The 26,982-nt window shown below is 32.6% G+C and overlaps 3 protein-coding genes across 3 annotated transcripts; 2 read left to right on the top strand and 1 right to left on the bottom strand.

The window, feature by feature from the left end:
- Positions 1 to 9,656: 9,656 nt before the first annotated feature.
- On the top strand, positions 9,657 to 11,995 carry LOC120281766 (probable trehalose-phosphate phosphatase 6). The gene is made up of 11 exons (XM_039288462.1): positions 9,657 to 10,010; positions 10,095 to 10,235; positions 10,323 to 10,394; positions 10,482 to 10,580; positions 10,700 to 10,753; positions 10,842 to 10,943; positions 11,030 to 11,107; positions 11,195 to 11,264; positions 11,375 to 11,445; positions 11,547 to 11,639; positions 11,761 to 11,995. The coding sequence occupies exons 1-11, from the start codon at positions 9,747 to 9,749 to the stop codon at positions 11,833 to 11,835; spliced, it is 1,119 nt and encodes a 372-aa protein (XP_039144396.1). The 5' UTR covers positions 9,657 to 9,746; the 3' UTR covers positions 11,836 to 11,995.
- A 2,202-nt stretch (positions 11,996 to 14,197) lies between these two features.
- On the bottom strand, positions 14,198 to 15,112 carry LOC120282887 (NDR1/HIN1-like protein 13). The gene has a single exon (XM_039289719.1). The coding sequence runs from the start codon at positions 15,110 to 15,112 to the stop codon at positions 14,705 to 14,707; it is 408 nt and encodes a 135-aa protein (XP_039145653.1). The 3' UTR covers positions 14,198 to 14,704.
- Positions 15,113 to 17,982: 2,870 nt separating this feature from the next.
- LOC120282888 (serine carboxypeptidase 1-like) lies at positions 17,983 to 19,952 on the top strand. The gene is made up of 8 exons (XM_039289720.1): positions 17,983 to 18,208; positions 18,299 to 18,406; positions 18,480 to 18,757; positions 18,851 to 19,120; positions 19,197 to 19,315; positions 19,419 to 19,517; positions 19,617 to 19,722; positions 19,800 to 19,952. Exons 1-8 carry the CDS (start codon positions 17,983 to 17,985, stop codon positions 19,950 to 19,952), a joined length of 1,359 nt encoding a protein of 452 aa, XP_039145654.1.
- The last annotated feature ends 7,030 nt before the right edge of the window (positions 19,953 to 26,982 follow it).

A 26,982-nucleotide genomic window follows, 5' to 3' on the forward strand; every position in this document is an offset into this window, starting at 1 on the left:
GGGTATAACGGAACCAACTATATAGCTAACAAGATATATAGTAATAGTTGTTGTGAGTCCAATGATAGAAACACAACTTTATTTATCTATTGAGGAAGGATATATTGTTTTCATTTCTAGTTTTTTTTTTCTTTTGACTCAATATGTGCACATTTTATTTGTAAAAAAAATAAAAGAGATTATTTTTTAAACTTGGTTTTAAAAAATAACACTTTTATTAACATTTCACTTTAGTAATTAGGATGTTATTTCTATAGCATGAAGAGCAATAAGTGATAGTAGTGAATTCAACGATAGAATTTTTTTTATTAGAGTATATAAATCACTAATTAATTAAGGAAGAATAACTGATAATGGTAGAGATAAATGAAATAATTAAAATGTATTTAAATAAATACATTTTCTCTATTTATTATATCAAGTAATTAATTTTTGATCACTTGATATAAATAAATACATATGAATTCTTTAAAAGCTATCAAATAAATACAATGATCATTATATCATACAAGCATAATTTCTATATTGAAAGAAAGATACATGCATGCATGCAATCAATAATAGAAAGTTAGAAACACAACCACACATATCTATTAATTAATGAGGCGCATATGATATTGTTTCTCACTTTTTAGTTTTCACTTCTAAAGTGATATATAGTTATGAGTTCAATGATAGAAGCACAACAATTAATATACTTCTATTGCTTCCCATTTGTTTGCTATTCTTATATTGGATGCTAAGAGTATATATTATTTTTTTATTTGTCATCTTGATTAGAGAGTTGACATGTTATGTTAAGTTTTCTGTTTGATAAATGAAAGTGACAAGATAGATATAGATATATAGATGCCATTAATTCCTATATCATATAAAAACAAAAATCCATGCATGCATGCAACAAATGCTTAGTGAGGTCAATAATACAAACAGAACCATAATTATTGAGGCTAAGTATAGTGTGTCTCTTTTAATTAGTGTTTTGTTTCTACATATTTATCTTGGAACATTTTTTGTTTGTCGTATTAATTAGTCTCTTTTTATTTTTTATCAGCTTAAAAAAATATAAATTCTTGAAAGTCAAAGATTGTACTAATTTTCTGTCAAGTTTCCTGTTAGAATAAAGTGAAAGTGACAAAATATAAAAGCTTGGTAAGCAAAACTAATCTCTGGATAATTTAAGTATATATTGTTTTCAATTTTATTATCATTTAATATTGTTAATCACATTAATTATATCAGATGAAATGTAAGTAGATTTTTCTCCATAACTTACAAATTGAATTTATTTTTTACATAGAATGGAAATTTGAGTGATCAAAATATCAATTTGCCCTCTATTTATTTATTTATTTATTTATTTTATTCCTATATCCAAACAAATATTTTTTTTTTTGTGGCAATTGCCAAAAACCCCTTGACAATTTTTTTATGGACAATTACCCCACCCAACTTTTGGTATCTTAAAAAAACCCCTCCTTTTTCCTCAATTGACTTTTCAACCCATCATGTATCTAATGGATAGAAACAAAGTTAGTTAAAATTTTTATGGACGATATTACCCTTACATGGGAAGTTGTGGACAACCACCAACTTTGGCGCTTAAGAATAAAAACACCAGAAGATAAATATGTTTTTTTTTTTGGTAATCCCAAGAGAATTTCATCTTTATTGGTGGAACTTTTTTCCTCTCTTCGGCCTTTCATCTACTTGCAAGAAAGGACCCACACTTCTTTCCCTTGTTCGCCAAGCGTTTGATCCCCATGGATATTGTGTTATGGAGAAAATAGTTACTGGAAGCAAGCTTCTTTAGGACCTATGTTGTCATACCTCGATCGCAAAGAGATAATAAGTCATTGAGAATTTATGTTATAGTTTTACACTATATGTTAATGCGTATCTGATTAAGTTTAATAGTTTATGTTTAATAGTTTTGGGTTTCTGTTTATGAATATACTTTTTACGTTTAACAATAGTTGTTTTTGTTTAAGTTATCTTATTTCCGTTTATCAATCCCGGTTTCTATTTAAGCTAGCACATTTATGTTTAACAATAGTTTGTTTTGTTTAAATTACCTCGTTTCCATTTATCAATCTTGTGTTTAAGCTAACGCACTCATTCATTGCAACATAGATTGTTAGGAAAAATATAGGATCCGCAGGGGAAATCAAGAGAGCAACGAGACAATAAAAACACAAGATTTAAGAGGTTTGGCAATGTGTCGACGTCCTCGGGAGTGGAGCAGCCGTAATCCTCTTATTCACTTGTCTCTCCTCACAGTTGAGACAAAAGACTAGGGTGACAAATACTTATAAGTAAAAACCTAAATTTATCCAAATACAAACCATCCTAACCCTATCTGGATCCTAAACATATCCAGATTCTAAACCTATCCGGATACAAATTACAAGATTATCAAATCATAATCATAATCATAACAAGATACAAATTACCCTTGTATCCTACCGCGGGCATTTCCCCCACACCCCAACCTATCAAATTAATGATCCCACAATATGATAGATGTTGTCACGCCACTCCACTATGTTCTTGCTCGTTTACTTGTGTATATGAGCCATACACAACATAGATCACATAAAAACGATCACATGACAAGCAACAACAACCATTCAAATTGATTCTAGCCAAAATCAAACAACCAAAATTACTAACAAATCAATAAAATGATCCAAAAAAGATTTGATCTTCAAAGTCAAATGCCAAAACCATCACCAAATCAATTAAAGAAAAAACAAGAACAAGAACTTTAGGAAATTGGAACATAAAAGAGCCACCTTTTCATGGATATATGGATCAATCTCTCTAGCTTTGAGTTGAATGAGGCGGCCGAGAGAAATGATGCAGATTTTCGCCTCCGAGCTTTGCAAAGTGAGGGATTCATGGCCTATTGAAAAGAGCGAAGAAGAGGAGAACGATAAGGACACGGCCCTGTTCACAACCTCTCATTCTCTTTCTTCGCTTCTTTAGTCTTAAATGCTCATCTAATTTATCAGTTTATTTGCATATTACCCCCTCAAATCCTCTCTAATTCTCAAATAATTGTTGTTCTATAAACTTTAAACTATTTTACCTAATCCTTTAAATCATGCAGATTTCTATCAATATTTCCCTCTTAATTTAGAAATTATTACCCCTCAAATCCTCTCTAATTCTTAATTAATTCTTGTTCGGGTTTCAAAATTATCTTTATTTAAAAATATGATTTAATAAAATGTGAATTTGAATATGAGTTATTAGAAGTTGAAGAAGTACATTAAATATAAAGATAAATTTTAACGTTTTACGTTTAACAATAGTTATTTTTGATTAAGTTATCTTGTTTTCGTTTATCAATCCTGGGTTCTGTTTAAGTTAACACGTTTTCGTGTAACAGTCTCGGTTACTATTTAAGTTTACTCGTTTATATTTATCTGATTATGTTAAAGCGTATTGTTAAATGTTTTACTTTTAATTTGTTGGGTTTCAATAGTTTTACATTATATGTTAATGCGTATCTGATTAAGTTTACTAGTTTGTGTTTAATAGTTTTGGTTTCTATATATTTATGAATACGTTTTTTACATTTAACAATAGTTTTTTGTTTAAGTTATTTTGTTTCCGTTTCTCAATCTGGGTTTCTGTTTAAGTTAACATGTTTCCGTTTAATAGTCTTAGTTTCTGTTTAACAATTGTTATTTTTGTTTAAATTACCTTGTTTCCGTTTAATTATCCGGGTTTGTGTTTAAGCTAACGCGCTCCCAACAATCAGCCCCATGATAAACATTCCGACAATTTCAAATTTGTCCATACAAACAAAAAAAATGGGCATAAATCGGATGAATAGGAATTAAAAACACACACACACACACACACGTACCAATTCAAAATCTCTTAGGAGATCAACATAAGCCCTAAATCGGTCCTCCATCTCAAGCCTCTTCTTTTCTCTCTTACAAAACACCTAATACCTCTCACCCTTCTCATCCTCCTTCCGTCCATCAGATTTCTTCGATTCTCCAAAGCGCAGCACATCCCCCATCGGTATATCGATCCCCACCGGTCTCTTCCTCTTCAAGGCCGAGCTGAGGTCGAGCCTTTTCCACCCGACTCCGCCGTCAAACTTGAACACGAACCCGAAGAATCCATAGCAACAGAAGGCGGCGACGAAAACGGTCGAAGTCCACTAGAGATGCGCAGTGAGGCTTAAAGTCTTCCAAAAAAAATGTTTGAAAATAAGTAAAAAACAGGGTGATTTGATGGTTAAAAGTAAAATTATAAAAAAGATGATGTGTTTTTTCCCATCATTGCCAAGGGTAAAGATGGAATTCAATTAAATGAATTAGACAGAATGAGTTGCAGGGGGCAAAAATTGAAGTGAAACAAAAGGGAAGGGTTGTATGGTAAATTCAGAAGTCAGAGGGGCTGTCTGGGAAGTTTTGAAACTGCTAGGGGATAAAAAAAAATAATTTTCCCTTTTTTTATGTATTTTTATATACCATAAAAAATTATGACTACAAGCAAACAAGAAGTTATTCTTATTTAAAGTAAATTAGTTCGCTCTTACGAGGGGAATAATCCAATGCATCTTTAAAGTAAATTAGTTCGCTCTTACAAGGGGAATTATTTTTTAATAAAAAATAAAAAAATATTTTAATTATATACTTACACAAGAAATTAAACTTCATTTACAATTCATTTTTTTATCTAATTGTTTCTAACTTTCAAATATATTAATATTTCTAAAAGAAAGACCTTTAATTAGGACTATGCACATCATATCAAAAACTATATAATGGTTAAAATAATGCTCAATTCTTCATTTTAGTTTATTAAATAATATTTATTTTTTCTTTGTAATTGAACATAACTTGTTAATTTTGATTTTTTGCTAAAATTTGTGAGTTACATGGTGAAAATCATTCAGGTACAAATGTCGTTTTTTTACATCACAACATATTCTCCAAACAAATTTACCACATGAATATCATATACAGTTTTAAAAATGATTATTTTTAAAATATAAATATTAATATTGATATGAAAAAAAAATTTAGTTAACTTATTTTTAGAATATTTTAACATATATACATATATATATATATATATTATTTTGACCTATCAATTTTTTATTAAAATTCAAATTCGAAACCACTTCTTTGAACAACCAAAACCTCTACAACCAGCCTGCTAGTAATTTTTTTTAATATTATCATTAATAGTTATACCAATATTTAAGGAATTCCATGTTATATATGTTCTTCAACAACCCTTTGAACATTTCTCTTTTAAATTTTTTTATATTATTAAGCAAAAAGAAACAAATTAATGAAGGGAAATTAAGCACCACTAAGTTAATGGGTGGGGGGCAAGCACATCAAAATCCATGGTGGATAACACACTGCAAGACAAGAAGAAACTCATTGAACCCTAACTTGTCCCATCTCTCCCCATCTTTCTTCAAAGACTTCATAGATTGACGCATAGACTTTAGTTAAAATAGCCAACAAGATGAAGAACAACAACAATAACAACAAAAAAATTCAACTTGTGAGCTTGTTGTCCCTTAAAAGAATGAATGCTCCACATGTCCCCATTTGAGGTATTTGTAAGTACAAACACATACCCCATGTCAAATAATTAAAGAAGATCAAATTCATGGTGGAGCACTTAGATGAAAAGTTTAATTTTTTTTTTTTGTCATATTATTGTGTACATATCCTTATATTTGCTGTTCTAATTAATTATTTCCTGTGTTTATGATACTCCTTACAAAACCCATTGGGGGAAAATTGCTATTTTTGTTATTTTTGACACACATATACATTGGGTGGAAGAATAAATGCTAAGTTATTTATATTAAATATTATTTTTATATTTAGATTTATTCACTATAATTATGCGAGGGAAAAAATGATTTTACTTTATTAATTTTGTATTTTTTTGATAATTTTTTTTTTTTTTTATTACCATTTCACAATGAAATATTATCACCTTTGCAACACAATAAACGGTATTTTATCTTCTTTCTAATTCAAAGGCTTCAAAGACAGAATTTGAATCTTATCAAGCTAGTAAAAGTAAAAAAACAACATATAAATTTTTTTATTTCGTATTTAATTATTATAATTTTTTTTTATATTGATCTTTGTTATTAACACATTCAAACTAATCTATTTATAGATAATAACATTTTATAATCGATCACGTCAAGTCCCATATAAAGTCTTGATAGGTGGAGATTTATTCCCAAACCAAACAATGGGCATGCTCGATATTAATCATGAAGGTTAGTATTTTATGATATTGGCTTTTCCATTTTCAAATGATTCCTCTTTCCTTTATAAACAAGTCTTCATGTAATTGTCAACAAAGTGTTAATACATCAAATAATATATTCTAATGAGAGGAACTACTTGTGATTCTATCAATCAGCCTAAACTATAAATTCCAATGATACTTTCAAGGGTTATTCAGAAGAATATATTCCTAGTTTCTAACTTTGGTTGCTTAATTATGACTGTATATATATATATATATATGTTTCTAGTAAAATTCAAGTGAATTTCCAAAAAATTAAGTTAGTTTGGTGGAATCATTTGCCATAAAAATACATGAGTTTTTATTTCCAAACCAATAATAAATATACAAGCCAAATATATGTCTTTAGTTAAACATATAGTAAGTGAAATCAAGAGATAACTAGCTTAGATTAATAATATATAACTATGATTGAAACTTATCAAAATATATAAATAACAATCAAATCAAAGTCCTATTAAGAATCCCACACATATACATTACATGCTCAATATATATATATATGCTTAAATTAAGTTTGAGCAAAAAATATAAAAAAATAGTCTATTTCATAACATGTAATTTAGAGAAAATAAAAAGAACAAGCGATTTTTATTTCAGAAACAAAATAATTAATAGTATCATATTAAGGGGTTGTTTGGATTGGCTTTTAAAAAAATTGTTTTTTTATTTTATTTTGTAGAAGCACTTTTGGAAAAAGTACTTTTAGAATAAGTTAAGTGCTTATGCATATTTTTTTGTTTGTATGCATTAGTTTCAGAAGCACTTCTGTAGTTGTGAAAATGTTTGGATGTTTATTTGAAAAGTACTTTTACAGTAACAAATTACTAAAATGCTTTTTTACTGGATTGACTGAGGATATTTTAGTAAATGCACTTAACCAAATAGCTTATCAAAAACAGCTTATTTTCATAAGCTGGTCTTTGGCAGCTTATAAAATAAAATGTATTTGGGCTTATTTCACAGCTTGAGTTTATTCAAAAAAGCTCATCCAAACACAATATAAGAATAGAAAATGGAGATAAATTGAAGGGTGTTTTCATTGATTTATTTATAATTGTTTGTGTGTTAATTAGTAACTATTTTTTGACATATGAATAATGTGACGGAAAATATTCATGCATTTTTTTATTATTTTATTAAATAATTATTATTAATATCGGTCATCGATGCAAAAGAATCACTTGAAAAAAAAAAAAAATCTTCTTTCTCTCTTGCATATCTTAGAAAAGATGAAAGAAAAAGGACAAAAGTAAAGAAACAATAGTAATGTGAATTGAAAGTATCGTTTAAGCCATATCATTCAAAACACATGCAAATTTCTTTTGGGGGGCGTTTGGTTCACAGTAATGATATATTCTGTTAGTAATGAGATTACCAGTGGTAATATAATCGAAAATATTATATCTTGCAGAATGTTGTGTGTAATGTAGATGACTAGTATTTGGTTGAAATTTATATTAATGTGTAATCTTTCATTCTAATGTTTGGTTAGTCGTAATGGTAATGCACTTTCGATTAAAGCATGTCAAATTTACCAAAATACCTTTACATATAAAATTTTTGAAAAATATAATTTAAAGTATTTAGATAAATAAATAATTAAATTATAACATTAAAAATTAATTTTTTCTCAATTTTTAAAATACCTTTGTATTTATCAAAATACCCCTACGTATAAAATTTTTAAAAATATAATTTAAAGTATTTAAATAAATAAATAATTTAAATTATAATATCAAAAATTAGTTTTTTACAATTTTTAAATACCTTTGTATTTACCAAAATACCCTATGTATAAAAAAATTTGAACAACTTAATTTCAAGTATTTAGATAAATAAATAATTAGAATTATAATATCAAAAATTATACAATTTTTTAAAATATCTTTTGTATTTACCAAAAATACCCCTACGTATAAAAATTTGAAAAACTTAATTTAAAAGTATTTAGATAAATAAATAATTAAATTATAATATAAAAGATAATTTTTTCACAATTTTTAAAATATATTTGTATTTATCAAAAATATCCCTACGTATAAAAATTTGAAAAAAACTTAATTTAAATTATTTAGATAAATAAATAATTAAATTATAATATTATAATAAAGGAAAATAAAAGACCAGGGAGTGTAATAAGAATTCATTAAATGAGTGGGGGTATAATTGGATACAGTAATCAGGATTACCACGTCTTGGTAATCCGGATGGAGCACTGTTTTGGTGGTAATGATTCTCACACTAACTTTGTAATATTTCCTATTGGTAATTTTCGATTCTTATCAACATTCTGCTCGCTACGATGTGACGCTGGTAATCTGAGCAGTTATAGCAGGATTCCCGTAATGTTTTGCGCATTCTGAGTGAGCCAGCAACTCCGCTTGCAGTGATAGCTTTCTTAAGTTCTACTTCTAGAAATTATAAAAGAGGTAAAAATAACAATTTTATGAGAATAACATTTTTTTGCATTCATGTCACTTGTTTATAGTATTTATAGTATTTTGTAAGCTGGGAGGAGAAATATTTATTTCAAATCTACTTGACACTCTTATCTCAAAACATACTTATGCTTCTTTTTTCTTAAAAAAGAATAGTGATTGTTAAGTTAAAATAAAATAAAAATAGTTCATCAACTTTTGCAATATTTTAGTATTTTCTTCATAAATTTGTTATTTTTCAAAAAAAAAAAAAATTCAAACCAATTTTAATAAATATAAGTTATGGTTAATCAACAGTCCCTCAACCAACCAAACACATCTTATACTCTATATAAATATATAAAAATATATATATTTATTTTCTTAGCCAAATAAATTTATCATACAATAAATCACTTGTTTTTTTGTTCCTCTTTATACACCACATCTCGGACACATATAATCTAAAAAAAAACTTAAAAAAAAAAAAATTCTAATTTGAATAAAGTAAAACTTAGTATAAATAATAAATTAATAAAAAATGTCCCACCATAGTTTTGGGCTTTCTAAAACCCGGGCCATCCTCCTGAGCCCATTGTTTTCTAGTGGGCCACCAGTTCATCCAAAACCGGGCCCACCTCTCCACATGTAGACCCCACCCAACTACACGTGCATTACCCACCCAGCTGTCACCAGCTGCATTAGAAGACACCGGGCCGGTCCTCACTGCATCACAGCCATTCAAGTGGGCCCCCATCCTTCTCCCATCCATAGTGGACCCTACCTACTTACCTTCCTGGGCCCCATCCCAGTCATTCATTTTGTCCTTTTCTGTCCCAACCTTCCCAAATCCAAACTATAAAACCACCACCCACCACCTTCCCTCCATTCACCTTCAAAAAAAAACCAAAGTAACAAAGAAAAAACAGAGCAAGAACCTCATCAACCTTCTCAACCTCCCACATTCACACAATCCTAATAAACATTTTTTCACACCATTTAACAAAAATGACAAAGAAGAGCTTAGTTTTGCCGGAGATATCTCCGAACTCATCTCTCCCATATCCTCTTCCCCGCCCGGCCTCAGTCGGTGCCACTGCCAGTTTTGCCATCAAGAAGAGGTTCCTAACTCACCTTGAGGTTGGCACCAATATTGTAAGCATTCCAAATGCATTGGTTGAGTCCATGCAAGCATCTTCTCCGACGCATATCAAGGCCGGTAACGCTGCGGTCACCTCCCACTTTGCCGGAGATTGCTACAATGCTTGGCTTGTAAGCATTTTGGTTGAGTTAATTGAATTACTATCTTATGTTAATAATAGTTCATTAGTTCTTACCAATGGAGTTTGGATTTAGGCAAAACATCCATCGGCTCTTGACATGTTTGAGGAGATTGTTGTGGCATCTAAAGGGAAACAGATTGTCATGTTCTTGGACTATGACGGCACATTGTCGCCGATAGTCGATGATCCTGACAGCGCTTTCATGTCAGATGCGGTTAGTGTGGATGCTCTGTTTTTGCTCTGCTTTTATTTTTTATTTTTTTTTAAGAGCTTTTGCTAATTGGATTTGTTTGGTTATTAGATGAGAGGAGCTGTGAGAGATGCTGCAAGGTATTTCCCAACAGCCATAGTAAGTGGAAGGTGCAGAGATAAGGTACATTGATATTGATAAAACTAACTCTTCTTCTTCTTCTACAACTTCTTTTTATGATGCAAAGACTCTTAATTCATTGATGGTCAGGTATATGACTTTGTGAGATTGGCTGAGTTGTACTATGCTGGGAGCCATGGGATGGACATCAAGGGCCCTGTCAAGGGCCCCAAGCACACAAAAACCAAAGTAGGGACCCATTTCTATCTTTTTCTTTCTTTCTTTCTTGTCATCATGATACATGACACAAAGCTTTGCAGTTAAAAGTTTAAATCAGTCTCATTCGTCTGTTCATCACTGTGTTTCAGGCCAAACCAGTGCTCTTTCAACCAGCCAGTGAGTTCTTGCCAATGATCAGTGAGGTTGGCTGTTTGTTAAGCTCTTTATACTGAATTCTTATCTGTGTTTCTTTTGTTATCATTGTTACTGATCATGTGGTGCAACTAGCAGGTTTTCAATGCATTGTCTGAGAGAACACGGTCCACACCGGGCGTGATAGTGGAGAATAACAAGTTCTGTGTCTCTGTTCACTTCCGGTGTGTTGAAGAGAAGGTACATAACACTATAAAATAAATCAACCTTAAGCTATGAATGCAGCTATATATATATATGAATTAATAAACTTACTTGGTTTGCAGAGATGGAGTTCATTAGCAGAAGAAGTTGGATCAATTGTGAAGGAATATCCCAAACTGACACTAACTCAAGGAAGGAAGGTGTGGACATGTCTCAAAAAACTACAAGAACTTGTAATAATTAATGTTTTGCTGTTGAGATACTTACACTCATGAATGTGACTTTAGGTGTTTGAGGTCCGGCCTACAATCAAGTGGGACAAAGGCAAAGCTCTAGAGTTCTTGTTGGAATCTCTTGGTGAGTCAATATCACATTGTTTTGTATTTATATATATATATGTGTGTGTACATATCTCACAAATACAAGAGCACTGTTCAAATATCTCTCTCTTCTTTCTCTTTAATTAGGTTTTGCTGATTGCGAGAATGTTCTTCCTGTGTATATCGGTGATGATCGAACCGATGAAGATGCTTTCAAGGTATATATATATGCATGGATGTACATCACACTATTTCATGTGTCTTTATATATGGTTTATATATATATATATATATGAATTGGTTTGATGATGATGAAAAGGTACTGAGAGAGAGAGGACAAGGTATTGGAATACTGGTATCCAAGTTTGCAAAGGAGACAAGTGCATCTTATTCACTGCAAGAGCCCACAGAGGTAAGACATTGATAGTTTTCATTTCAATATCAGTGATTGAAAGGTGTGATTGAAAGATTATACATTACAGCTGATAGTGATTTAATTTATGATTTGAATTATTATTATTTTTTTTCTGCAGGTAATGGACTTTTTGCACCGTCTTGTGGGATGGAAACGCCAGAAAACTCTAAAGAATAAAGTTATAAGAAAGTAAATGTAGTGTTTGAGGTTTAATTCTATAATGGAGAGAATCAATCAAAAGATTTTGTAATGCTGTTTAACGGAAATTAAGCATTGTGAAACTCTCTGTCTTGTAACTTGTTTTATTTGTGTACAAGATCATGGAATAGAAATAACTGTTGCATTTGCATTAATATCTTGAATAAGTATACTTAATGTCTAATCTATCCAAGACATTGAAACTTTTGATGAATAAACATAATGTTAAACTTTTGGCGAAGTGCGGGAAATAGCCGACATATGAATAATGTTGTGGTGAGGGAAGTACTCAATCTTGTCAGAATAGAAATGAAACTGAGAAATAGAGAATAAGTTCCATAAACTAACAAGACAATCAAATCATGTTCCCACATTGAGGACTATCACATAAAATATCAAGAACATTTCTGAAGGTGAAGATGATTAACAATCTTGAATATTTTTATATATCTTTCAACCAAAGAACACTAGCTTGTTGTCAAGTCATAGCTCTATTATTGGCATCAATATCAGTCATCTTTCATGCAGAAAAAAAGCTCTGCAAGTCCAAGAGTTCTTTTCTTCAACTGCATAATATTTTGCAGGAAAATGAGAAGACTAGCAAGCATGCTTCTTCTTTTCAATAAAGAAATGAAGATGGCTTAGAGATCCCAAAAATAATAAAATAACAAGTGTAGTCATTATAGGATGCAAAGAAACAATTGTTATATATATGTATGGTTTTGAATCAAAGGAATAGTGTCCACATGATTACTTTTGTTAATTACTTAGTCTGAAAAGCAGTATCAACTGATCCCATATATGTGCATATAATGAACATATATGTATATAAAAACACAGCCCTTTCTACCATTGGCCATCTTGGATCTCTCACTCAGCCCCACACTGAGATTAAAAAAAGAGTGGAATGCCAGCATTATTTATGAGTATTTTGCTAGTTAGGTAATGAAAGGGAATCAACAAACTTTAAGGTAAAGGAATCCATGGATGGTTGTGGAGTTGGATTCCACTTGAAACTCTGATGCCTTGATCACAAGCTGGTGTTCAATGGGGACACCTGATACCCCTTTCATGCGTGTAAAGCTAGCCTTCATTGCATTCAATTCATTATTGGTGTCTGAACTTCAATAAACTAAGTCAATGGACTTCACATTATTGGTGCCAAAGATCCTCTCTCTTAAGATCAACAGAAAAAACTAATTAAACTTTGTTGCAGGAAAAGCCATAGAACTTTCAACTTGATGCATTTTCTTTGGATAATTGGTACAGTTTTGATCCATTGATGATATGGTCCTCCCACACACGTGGTCTCTTAAGATGGCTTCACAGAAAAAAGGCAGGCATTCATTGATGTTAGTCCCTTCCCATTCTCACATGGGGAGACTACATGTGGGTGCAAATGTAGTTCACTTTCGGCTAAAACATTGGCAAAAAGTACTTTTCACTTCTTCTTCTTCTTCTTCTTCTTCTTCTTCTACATTCCTCTGCATTGTCTAATTAATAGTTATTCCACTTTTATGTTGAGTTTGAAACCAACAGTTGATTCTTCAAAAGAATAAACATATTATGACTGACTCAATGCTTTGTCATTCAGTGGTACAAGCAATGAACCTGCAAGAGATGCAGAAAAAAAGTTATTCCATGGTAAGTCAGCAAGTCAGTCAAATTAGTACAGCTGATTAAGAAAATTAATTAAGACTGTGATTTGGTTAACTGCTTCATTATTAAGTACCATGCTTGATTTAAAGAATATTTAACTTGTGATGCAGATTTCAAAGTGTAGACCGAGATCAAACATGTCGGCCATTGAATAACTTTTTGTATTTAATTCCCTTCACAACAATTAATGTAGACTAGTATCATTTTATTAATGACAGGTTATGAGGAATTTTGTAGCTCAAGCTTGGAAATATAAAGAACCGACGGCCGAAATCAAGCACTAAAATGCATGTTCTGTTTGAGTATAAATGATATGATCATTGTGCACTTTTTCTTGAGAATTTTTTCAGAATGATAAGATCTGTTTGAGTATAAATGATAAGATCATTGTGCTCTTAATTTTTGTCTGAATTTCTCTGCTTTGGTTTTTACAATTGAACAAAACTGAATATAATGTTGATGTTAATTGGATCTCTCTGTTATCAATGATAAATTTTTATTGGAAGTTGAAATGTAAAAAAAGCTGTTTTTAAAGCCGAAAATTTTATTCAAGATTAGTGTTAAGTGTAAAAGTGAATGGAAGAAAATGCTGAAGATTTCATTCAAGATTGGTGTTAAGCGTAAAACTAAATGAAAGGAAATGCACTCAGTCTCCATCTTCAAGTGACATACAGACAAAAATCATATACCCTCTTGCTAGTAAGTGAACTGAAAAATCCAACCGAAATGGAGAAAAAAAAAGGGAAGAAAGAACACCAAAAATCTCAAGAGAAATCAATTTCCATTATCAATAACACTCTACTAGCACCACCTTTGTCATTGCCCGAGCTTAACACTGCATTCCTGTGACACAATTTTCATCCCCTTAGCGAACTTGCTCAGCCCTAAAATCGCACTGAATGCTCATACTTTTGCTCGACTCTATCACTCCAATTTTCAATCTCACCTCATAGTTCACCGAAAGAGATAAGGCGACTATATCCTTCGGCCCTTTCAAGCTCCTTTGAATCTCCTTAGGCAACGTATTGCTCGACCCCCGAAGAACTAAATGGAATGTAGTCTCATTGTGTGATGGTTGATCAAACCACGGTGGCTCACCGGAGGCAATCACAACACCTTTGTGAGACATACTTGCCTTTCCTCCGCTACTGTAAATGTAGCCCATATTCACACTTGGATTTAATGTCTTCATCGAGATATCATACTCAGGTTTCTCCCATCTGCTGCGAAGGTTTTAGATTCTTGGCAGCAAATGCCTCAATTGATACTTCGGGAGCACCGGGTCTCACAACAAGGTAGAACACAAGAGCAACAATGCCAATGGTGATGCCGATGGCAGCAATGACAGCGAGGAGCCAAGGGAGGTAGGTGAGGCATGGGCTTTTGCGTCGACGGTTGAGGTTGTTCTTGTACTGCTCGGCGAGGTAGGCATTCTCCGGAGGTGGTATGCGATAGATTTGTTCCTTTGGGACTTGGACAATGTAGGTTTCGGAACAAAAAGGAGGCTCGGGCTCGGAAAGGGGCTTGGTGGTAAGGTCTGGAGGTGGTTGCGGGAGAGGAGGACGGGAGGCGGAGGCGGAGGCGGAGGTGGTGGGTGGGACCCACTCCGCCATAGAGGGTGAGAAGGAGATGGAAAGGGATTGAGAATGAAGAAGAGGAGGGTGGAAAAGGAGTGGTGGAGATTTGCATTGGAGTTAGTTTGAAAGATGCAGGGAATAGAGAGGACGTTGAGACAGCTACCTTCCCGCCATCCTATTCCCTTGTTCTTCTGAACGACCTTGACCCGGTCTATTGGTTCAGAACAAACTAACCTGGACCGGAGTTGAACCGGTTCAGTTGAACCCTCAAACACCTTGACCCAACCGAACTAAAATTAAGACCCTTGGCGTATGTACATATTTAATATTTATATCTATATATTTATTTTTTTATATAATATGTGAGCAAGATGTTTTTTTTTTGTAAATTATTTTTTTAAGTTGATTAAATCTGTTCGTGCCAGACTCTCGCCCTGGAAAGCAATCTATCTCTCTTTAGGGGGGGCGGTTAACCTTTATTAATTCCGTGTTATCTTCTATACCAGTTTACTGGATGTCAGTTTTCAAACTTTCAGCCTGGGTCATTCATGAAATTGACAAAATCAGGAGAGATTTCCTATGGAAAGGGCCTGATCTTGGCCCGAAGGGGATTAGATTAATTGATTGGAAAAGGATCTGTCGCCCCCGAAGCATGGGTGACTGAGGTATTCTTGATTTACATGTATTCAACAAAGTGTTACTTGGAAAATGGTGGTGGAAATTCATCACCACACCGGACTCTTACTGGTCCAAGATTATCAAAGCCAACTATTTCAATAATGATTCCCCCAGTATCCTGGATTCACAACCACCACGAAACAAATCATTTTTTTTGGGCAGGAATTAATACCATTTTACCCACATTTCGAGCTTGTTTAACCAAGTCAGTTGGTAATGGAGAAAACACTTTATTTTGGTTTGATAGATGGCTGGAGGGCCAATCCCCCAATAACCGCTGGGCATCTCTATTCCTGGACTGTTCTTATCCTTGGATTACTTTAAAACAATTTATTCTCATACTTAATTCCCATGGTAATCCATTTAGAACAACCACAACCGAAGATTTCGACTTTTTATTAAATTCTTTACCGGATTGTGCAAATGAAACTGAAGACTCATACTCCTGGTCTTTAGATAAAAGCGGAAATTTCTCCGTTAAATCATTCTACAACTTCTTAATCGACGGAGGTCTCCGCAGTCAACTCTATTCCAATTTTTGGAAAACTAAATCTCCTAGCAAAATCACTTTATTCTGTTGGCTTGCCTGGGATAACAAAATCCTAACACTTGAGAATTTATTCAAAACAGGTTGCAATCCTTATGCCACTGACACATGTATACTTTGCCACAATAACTCAGAATTAGTGGACCACCTTTTTTTAAATTGTATCTTTACAGCTTGCATTTGGTCCTTTTTCAAGTGTTTATTTGATTCTGAAACTCTACCTTCCTCAGTCTCAAATATCTGGACCAACTGGATACCCTCATTGAACCCTTATCTCAGAAATCTCTGGAACCTCTGTTCTAGAGCCATTTTCTGGAATATTTGGCTGGAATGTAACAATCGTATTTTTAATCAAAGCTGTTCATCTACTTCTTCCTCAACGCTCTACAAAACAGCTGATATGGTTCTTACTTGGATTTCTGCAGAATCGGAGTCCCACCAGCAGGAAGCTACAAAGGACATTCAGAAGATCAAGCGCTCCTTAAGCTTCCTGAGCTCCAGATCCACCGACTTCACCGGCGATATGGCGCCCAGCGCAAGTCAGGAGTAATCCGAATCTTTCGTCACTAAGCAGGCCTGTGTCTCCAGATGGTTGACTTCCCTGACTCTAGTTTCACTCTTTTTTTTGCTTTTCTGCTCACCTGCTTCTCCTCATCTTTGGTGAGGATTACAGTTCTCTACTTTGTTAGTTTTACTTGTCGCTTCTGCTTTTTGAACTTTGTACTAACTTGTTTCTCTCATTTTTTTTAATAAATTAGTGGTTTATCCACCTTATTAAAAAAAAAAATGTATATTATATGATTATATATCTATACGAGTAAATTTGGAGAATAAAAATTTCATTGTAGTTAAAATTATGATATTCATATAGCTATCAAAAACATTTGAGAAAATTTTAAAAAAAAAACTTGGTAAAAATAAAAGATTGACAATGTGAACAACTCACTGCATACCAAGCTTATTTACGCTTCGACTATGCATTATAAGGGAGTTAAACCATCGATCTCCTACATGAGAGTCAAATGCTTTATCTTCTCAACCACTGTGACAGGTGACTAAATTAATGTTTATAACAATGAGAAATTTATAAGTGTATTTTTATGTTTCTTTAAAAATGTGCGTGTATATGTATGTCTATGTTTTTTTATTAGTGGCCCATTGGTTCTAAAATAGTCTAGCAATGTACTGGAAGTTCTACAAAAGAGTAAATTTTTTTTAACAAATGTTTTTTTTAAGACATAAAGATCCAAACTCGAAACCATTTGCACAAATGACCCAAACTTCTACTACTTGGACCCGCCACATTTGTAATCCTTTATGTTTAAAATTATTTGCATTTTGTTTGCCATTTATCTAATTATCTATTAAAAAAAAGAAAAATTTTGTTTCCAAATTTAGAGATCGAGAGATAAAAAGGAGAACCATGCAAATTCCAAGGAATTCTTTCTCTGCTTGTGTATAAGCACACGAGAGCATTGGCCAAGCAAAATGCATTGACCATTCTTTCGATTGTTGAGCACCATGAAATTTTCATTGCCTTTCTTTCTCTTTGCATTCAATCTTCTTTTTACACCACTTGTTCATGGAGAAAATGAAGGAGAACGCCTTCTTGCAATGCTGATAAAGAAGCTAGAACATAAAACCTCAATATATGATGCTGCATTGAATCCAAATTTGGCAAATGACGACGAAGGTACTGGTGTATTTAAGCAGGCAAGATGGTCTGAAAGAGGCTGATAAGATAACCAGGTTACCAGGACAGCCTAATGATGTAAAATTCGATCAATATGCCGGTTATGTTACAGTTGATCCTCAGGTAGGCAGGGCCTTGTTCTATTATTTTGTCGAAACACCTAAGAAGTCCTTTGGAAAAAACAAGAAACCATTAGTCTTGTGGCTTAATGGAGGTACATTTTATGTTAAATTAGTACTTTGGATATATTTGATGAGTTTATTTTTCATTCTTTTTACTGTCGAAACGATGCTTGCATTCGCAGGGCCTGGATGTTCTTCCATAGGAAATGGAGCAATGTCTGAACTTGGACCATTTTTTGTCAAGAGCGACAGCAAAACATTGTACGAAAATCCTCATGCATGGAACAATAGTAAGTCATATATGTTATTCTGAGTTTAATTTAGATATAATTAGTTACTGATTCGAATGCGCATTGATGACAGTTGCAAACATGTTGTTTCTTGAATCCCCGACCGGAGTTGGGTTCTCCTATTCGAATGTAACATCGGATTATAAAAACAATGGGGATAAAAGAACAGCCAGAGATTCTTATACTTTCTTGATTAATTGGTTGGAAAGATTTCCTGAGTATAAAACCAGTGATTTCTTCATTATTGGAGAGAGTTATGCCGGACATTTTATTCCACAACTCGCGAATCTTATTCTCGAAAACAATATTAAATACAAGAACTTTACTACAATCAAACTCAAAGGCATTGCTGTGAGTCCTTAAATTCATTCTTCTTTTTTTTCCCTTCTCTCAATGTTTGTCTTCAGATGTTCTTATTATTGATATACGAAAACTGTATTGCAGATTGGCAATGCTTATATTGAGACTATTGAGAATGAGCAGGGACTTTTTGATTATCTCTGGCTCCGATCCGTAATCCAAAATGATACATATTATCGTATTAAGTCAGTATGCAACATTACTGGACAAGATTATAATGGTGAGGATGTTTGTATTAAGGCTCTTGAAGCGGCTGATATAGAAAAGGGAAGAATTTCTTTGTACAACATTTATGCTCCTATTTGCAATAGTTTACAATCTGATAAGAATTCTCTGCAGCAAGGTAACATATTGGTAAGTGTGTATTACTTCGCATTCTTCTGATCAAAACTTCAGAAAAATTTACAGTAATTTTTTTTAATGTTGCTAGAAAAAGGGAGCAGATCCATGTTCAGATCACAATGTCGAATCATATATGAACTTGCCTGAGGTGCAGACCGCTTTTCATGCGAATACTACAAAGTTGAGCCATGCATGGACCCAGTGCAGGTCTTGAAATCTCTTTATTTCTAAATAATGTTGCAGAAAAGCTGTCAATTTCTCCTGTGAGAGACTGAATAGAATAGTTACACTAAATCTTAAATTTTTGCAGTGATTTGTTTAAACATGACGACTGGAAAGACAGGCCGGATTCTGTCCTGCCGGAAATCAAACAAGCCATTGACAGTAAACTAAGAGTTTGGTTATACAGGCAAGTTAAAAAAAGGAAAAAAAAAAGCCTCAACATCTCCAAAATTTCAGCATCAAATAGAGATAACATTATATAGTTTTCTTTCATCTTAATTTGCAGTGGAGATTTTGATGCTATTGTTTCAGTTACTGCAACACAATACTCACTGCAAAATCTTGGACTTCCAATTGAGACAACATGGGGACCATGGTATCACAAAGAACAGGTAGAAGATCACATTGAATTTTTCATAGATTCTCTTGAAAATGACAGTGCCTTAAAGAATTGTATCAATGTTTTCAGGTTGGAGGATATTTCATGGTTTATAAAGGACTGACATATGCAATAGTTAATGGAGCAGGGCATATGGTTCCTGCTGATCAGCCAGAAAGGGCCTTGGAATTGTTTAGAGTTTTCCTTGAAGGAAAACAACTCAATACATCATCCCCTGCATAGAAAGCAGCTCTTTTTATGTCAATTTTGTTGTTGTTTTTTAAGCATTTTTCATTTTATTTTCGATATTGGTCTAGACAGGATGACCAGTATTGATTTTTTTTAGCAGTTCACTTTGTACTTGTTGCTGTGGATCATTCAGTTGTTCCACTTGTAACATTTTGTTATATAATTTATTTTAATGAATTGTGATTAATTCACTTTTCTTATTAAACAAATATGTTTAAGAACAATGTGAGACAATGTAAACATAACTATACTACAATCAATCTTAATTCTCAAAGGCATTGGTCTGAGTCTTCTCAATGTTATCTTCAAAATGTTTTTACTATTGATATATATATATATCTGCAGATGGGCAATGCTTATATTGAGATTGATGCTAATCACAAAGGAATGTTTGATTATGTATGGAGCCCATTTGTAATCTCCAATGAAACATACAATCAAATTTATGCTTGTACTTGTACCAGTTCAAAATTCAATAATTCTATTCAAAATGAGCTAGTGAGTAAGCATATTTCTGCATCTTTATGATCAAAACTTCAGAAATAAACAGTAATGTTTGTAATGTTACTAGGAAAAGAGAGCTGATCCTTGTTCAAATAAATATATCATTTTGTATCTGAACTTGCCAGAGGTGCAGATGGCTTTCCATGCGAATATGACAAAGTTGAACCATCCATGGGCACAGTCCAGGTCTCAACATCTTTTTGTTGAGGATTGAACAAACAAGATTGAATCTCAGCAATGACAAAAACAAAAAAGTTAAAAAAAAAAACAAGGAATCCAAACAAACACATTAGAGAATTTACGTGGTTTAGTCGATATGACCTGCATTTACTACTGGATTAGTATTGTATTGATATGCCTCTCATCTAGGATTTAGAATTATAGAGATGTGTATATACATGGGAGAGAAAACCGACTAAAATTACAACATGGGCCTAGGCCTAAAATAAAATTTTCCTAGTCTATACAACCAGACCGCCACCGTGGCGCTCGCTTCCTCGAACTCCGGCAAGCGATGTAGTAAAAAAAATGCCAAGGCAAACATGAGACTCCACATCCTCAACATCTTTCTATTTAAATGATCCGCGTAAAAAGCATGCCACGATAATAAATTTGTGATTTATTCGACTGTTCAGCACATGACAATTCATGAAGTAGAAACTTTGAAATTCTTGCAGTAGTTTGGTCGGGAAACCAACTTGAAAGAAAGAGGAGCACGATTAGGTATCAAGCAAGTCATTGATGGTAAAAAAATAAGAGTTTGATTACACACACAAGCTAAGAAAAAAAAAATGATTATCCTCTGTAAGCTAAAGTCTGGGAATTCTACAATGATTATCAAATCTAGTCTTGACTTCTTTTGTACACCTTCATGTGATAGTGGGAGCTCTCTTTAATAATTGAGCGGGCCAAAGACTCTTGAGATCTAGGATTTACATAGCCTTGTTATGGTTTTGGGATATACAATATTTTGAATTTTTTTAAAAAAATATATAAAGCACTTAATTATATTATGAAAAAGTTACATAATATAATAGAACTAGCATTACAATTCCTCTTGGCGATCTTATTTTTGTCTCTTCAATACGTTATTCGATTCAGGGATTAACATATTATTTTTGTCTTGTATACTCGTTTATACGTCCGGTACAAGTCTTGTTGATCACCCATTTATATTACATAAAAAGGTTTGTCGGCGCATTATTCGAAAAATAAATAAAATAATAAAACTAGCAAAATACATAATAGAAAATGATTACTCTAACCACCAACAGTGATTAGGTAACCAGACAAAATGGAACCAGCAAATTCCTAGTCAAGTGTCACTCCTTTTCCATCAATACTGTAGACATAGTCAGAATCATCTTACCAAAGTCTGAGAAAGCACTAGCAAAATCAATGCTACATTTAATGGTGATAGCATAGGCTCAAGTTTGTCCTTCATCAACTTAAGTGTTACATATAGCTAGAGAAGAAACATGCGATTAATGTTAACTAGCAGGGCTGCCCGTGCTAACGCTGTGGATACATGTAAACATATAAATAGATTTTTTTTTTCATAAATTGGGGACACTAAATTTGGAAAAAGTTTAGAGCCCTATGATACAAATGAATCTTTTCTCTTTCAATTTGGTTACGTTCTCGATCAATTAATATTGTACATTAATTACTCTAAATATTATTTATCAAAAATGATGAATAATAATGGCAAGGCTGAATATACATTCTTATATATTTTAATGTTAGTGATGAGTTAATGTAATTCAAGGAAAGATACTTTTATGTCAACATATACTTTTACTCCAAATATATATTTTTTATCAACATGCCTACACACCACCACATGTCTCAACCATAGCAAATCACAACCATCTAAACCAACCAACTTAGACCAAATACCCTAATTCAAATGGCACCTCTACCCTAAAAGCTAGGATTAGGGTTTCGAGTCACACCCACCGATAGGAAACTTTGGGGATTTTTTTATTTTTTTCTTTTTTATTGTATGGGCATCATAGAGTGAGAGTTTGAAGAGATTGCAATGCAGGAATGAGTTGCTTTCTATAAGACTCTTGAAATAAACACTCTCCAACACCAAAAGGGAGAGAGAAAGTATATATACATACCCAATTAAAATGAATTTTTTCACTTTAAAATAATACCATGTATGTACATATAATATTTTTACCATCATTTGGATCCTCATTCATGCGACATTTTGCCAATATAATATTAGTTGGGGTTTTGGCCTTCTCATAATTCATTTTAGTATGGTTTTTCAAAAGTAACTCTTTATATAATGCATCTTTGATCAGAAATGTCAATGGCACTTTTATGGCCCTTTCTAATAAGAAGATCATATTTGTTTTGTTTTTAAACTTATTTTTAGTAAATTAACATATATAATATTAAGCTTTATCAAAATGACTTGAATGATCTCACATGTCATTAGATATCCATGAATAGGAGGAATGCCTAGAAAATTATGAACTTTTAAAAATAAAAAAAATAAAAATTGTCTTTACATCTGGAAAATTTTGTTAAATTAGTTATTTCTTGGATATGAGTTAATTTCATAAGTAAAAGGAATAAATATAAATAGTACACTAAGAACATTACTAAATACTAATAATATATAAATTATTATATATATAAGTGTTGGAGGGGGTGATGTTGATATGAAAATAAAGTTTAGTTGAGTCAATTCAGTCGGCGAGAGGACTTTGCCTAATCAAACATGTTGATGTTGGCACATGAACAAATATGTTGGGATCAGCCCCCTTGATCATGTGTAAGTGAAAAGGAAAAAATATCCAATTCATTGTTCTTCCTATTTTTCTGCCTTTGCACATATAATAAAGCATAGTCTATGGATTTGGTTGAATGGGATTACTAAAGAGTCATGAAAACAACATAACTTTTGGTTCTCCTAAAAGAATACTTGGGAAGTTTCATGTACAACAATTAAAAAAAATCCTAATTGAAAATTAAAAGATAAGATTTAATAGTTAATTAATTTTTTTCCACAATAATCAAAGAATTAATTAATTGCAAATATATCTAGTGCTAAGTGATGTTGTGGTCCTTTGCCTACAAAAATTGGATGTTGGAGGTCATTGTCTAACTCACTGAATTAATCAAATAATTAACGTTATAAAATTAACTAGCTATTGATTTACATGACATATAAATTGGGTTAATCATTACATGGGGACAAAAACATGTGGTTTCTTAGCATTCAATAATTTATTTCCATAACTTTCCACTTAAAAAACTGATTGTTAATGGGTTCCACTTTAACATGATAGCATGCCAAGCGATTTCTCTATCGCTCATGTCCATATTCGATGCAATTAATCATCTAAACACTATTAAATCTATGATTTTTTTACTTAATTTCAAGATTTGTTTATTAATTCCCAAGTTTGCGCCGTGAGTGCTGCGATTTGTTCCTATTGCTTGTTATGATATATTAGTAACTACAATGTTAACATTTGGATTTCTCTCACATGTAGTACAGTGATTGGTCACTAAGTTTATGAATTTTGTTTTCTTTAATCTAAAAATGAAGTTCAATTGAGTCAACTCGGTAGGCCAAAAGACTTAGCATGGTAAAAAGCATGAATTGCTTAACATAAGCTAATGTTGTTCGACAATTACAATGTTGAAACTAATAAAAACAGAAAATGTGAAAAAAAATGAAAAAAATGTTTTTTTGCAAGTTGTCAAAGTTTTAGACTTCCATAAGAGGAGAGAATCCCAACATTAGGGCTTTTGATGGTTGAATGTAACCAGCATCCAACAGCTCCATGAGTTGCTTTCGAAGTTTTTGGATATCAAACGGACCTCCCCAAATGGTAATTTTAATGTGGCCCGAAAAGGCATTCACTCATAGTGAATAGATCACATGATAATTGAAAAAATATTGAATAAAAAAATTACATTTTCCATACATAACAATAAAAAAAACTACAAAGCTAATTTCTAATCAAACAAATTATAAATCTCTCTCCACACGTCGTTTTCCTTCCCTACACATAAATGTCAATCCTATTCTCCTCTACATTTAAAACAAAACCCAAAAAACAACAAACTCAAATGTTAAATCAAATTTCAGGCCAAATATGTTTTAAATGATAGTGTTTGAGCTATTCTTCTCTCCAGTCTGGACGTGTCAGACAAGAGCTAAACCAGCGTATCTTGAACCAAAGTTTATGCTGAGAAAGTAAAGAATAAACAAATGAAAAAGGTTGGGAAAGAGTGGTCACCTTTCTGGAGATAATCTCTGCTGATGGGTATATAGCTTTCTCTCTCCTTACATTTGGTCCATCTACTGGGAGATGACCATTGGTCATACTCTTATTGAGAGTGTGCTGAAACTTTCACGCACTCTTAGAGCCGGGTCTATAACTGGGGAAATGTGCGCTGGTCGCCTGAGTGGTGGCGTTTTCTTTAAAAATAGAGGCTGTTGAGGCGTGAGTGGTGACGTTTCAAAAGTGAAGCCCAATCATGACGCAGAGACCCGAAAAAGAAGAGAAAATACGAGCTCACTGAGTGATTATACCTACCTTTCTTGAGCCCTTATTCTTCCTAATCTCATACCTCACATGAACAAAACCTAAACCAAAACAAAAATTCAAATCAAAATTCAAGAGAAAATAATGAAAAAATAATACATTTCTTAATCTCACCTTCTCCCTAATCTTATATATCCTGTGAGATAATTTTTCAAGTTACCTTTGGATGCACCTTATCGAGATATTTCACCCTGGAGAATATAGACTTGTTAAAGCTTTGATCGAGGAGCTGATTGCAGTTCTAATGCATTGATGTGGAAAATTTGTCAAAGGCATCACCGGTTCCTGGATAGGTAATCTTGCGGCCCGCAAAGGTTAAATCATGACTGTGGAAGTTGGAGAACATGATAAGGCAAACATAAGACTTAAAGGTTAAAAAAACTATGGTGAACACTGAACAATGTCAGGGTAGATTGAGCCGGCCGCAACATGGAAGTCTTTGTCAGCGAATTCCATCTCACACACCAACTATTTGATGAAACTCCAAAATAATTTCAAAAAAAAAAAAACATAATTTTAAAAACTATGTATATAAAGAAGCTTCAAAGAAAACCCACACAAATTAACTTTGTAATTGCATACTCAAAAGAGAATCACTTTGAAGAATTTCAATCTTTATATCACCATAGCTATGCTTTCCATCATGTTTTTCTAAGATTAAAAAGATATGAAAAAGACTAATAATACATTCCCTAAAACATATATATAAACCACTTTCATCTCTAAACCTTCAATTGTCTTTTCACAAGAGCCACCTCTTGATTATCAGCGTCGGAGTTCACCGTGGATTCATCTGAAGACCGATCCAATGAAGAAGAAGTAGAGTAGAGGAAGCCACCACTAATAGGAATGAAAGAGGCAGTCTCGAAAGAAGTGGATGGCGACGTTCTTGCTTTCGATCTCGGCCTTGAGCTTCTTAATAAAGGTCTTGAAGAGGTTTCGTTACTTTTGATTTTAGCAATGGAAGCAAACCATGATTTTTGGCTGCCTCTTGAGGAATGTATGCTTGTTGTGGACTAATATTCATGCTTGAGAAAGGAGAGATGCTTTGATAGTTATCAGCATGTAGGACTGCATATGGCTACATGATAGGATCATGTTAAAAACAAAAAAATATGGAGCCTACAACATAGCAAGTCAAAGGCAAATCCAATTAACAAATCACATGTGTCCCCTTCATAACATTTAATAACAATGATAATGATAACACGAGAGACCTTTTTATATTATCTAGGAGAGGATAAGAGAGAGAACGAATAAGTTGATTGAAAATGGTTAGGATATTCATGCAGAACACCAGAACCTCAATGAAAAATGCACCAGGTGTCAAATGCAGAGACTTTTAAGGATGAAATTAATATTATGTATAGATATTAATCAATTAGGGTTGAATAATATAGTTATTAAATATGCAATTATTGCATTGTAGCCAAATGTTCTGGAACATGGCTCAAATATATATTTTTTTTAGTTAAGAATGGATATTTGGTAAGGACAAATATATATTTGAAATGATTCCAAATTTGGCTAGCCAAAAAACAATACAAAATCAGGTGATTCACTATTGTTACAACAATGTGATAAAACACACATGTTTAGTTTACTTAACAAATTAAACAAAGAATAAACCTCAATTGAATTTTAAAAATATTTATTTAATAATAACAAGAATTAGAAATTAAACAGTTTTTTTTTTACACTTGTTAAAATATCTAGCCTTTCAAAAACAATTTAGGAGCCAATTAAAATTGTTTTTAATAAAATTCACCTTATAGTATAATTTTCTTAAAGATCAAGTTCAATTCAAGTTAATCAATGTTTTACCCAAACCAATGGGAATGGTTTAGGTGGTAAATACTTGAGTCACCTAAGATTTGCTTGGGAGAGTTTTTGGAGGTTTTATAAGGTAAGGTTATCTACCAAACTTTGTTTGGATCCTTATA

This window comes from Dioscorea cayenensis, chromosome 18 (genome assembly GCF_009730915.1).
Source record: "Dioscorea cayenensis subsp. rotundata cultivar TDr96_F1 chromosome 18, TDr96_F1_v2_PseudoChromosome.rev07_lg8_w22 25.fasta, whole genome shotgun sequence".
NCBI lineage: Eukaryota > Viridiplantae > Streptophyta > Magnoliopsida > Dioscoreales > Dioscoreaceae > Dioscorea > Dioscorea cayenensis.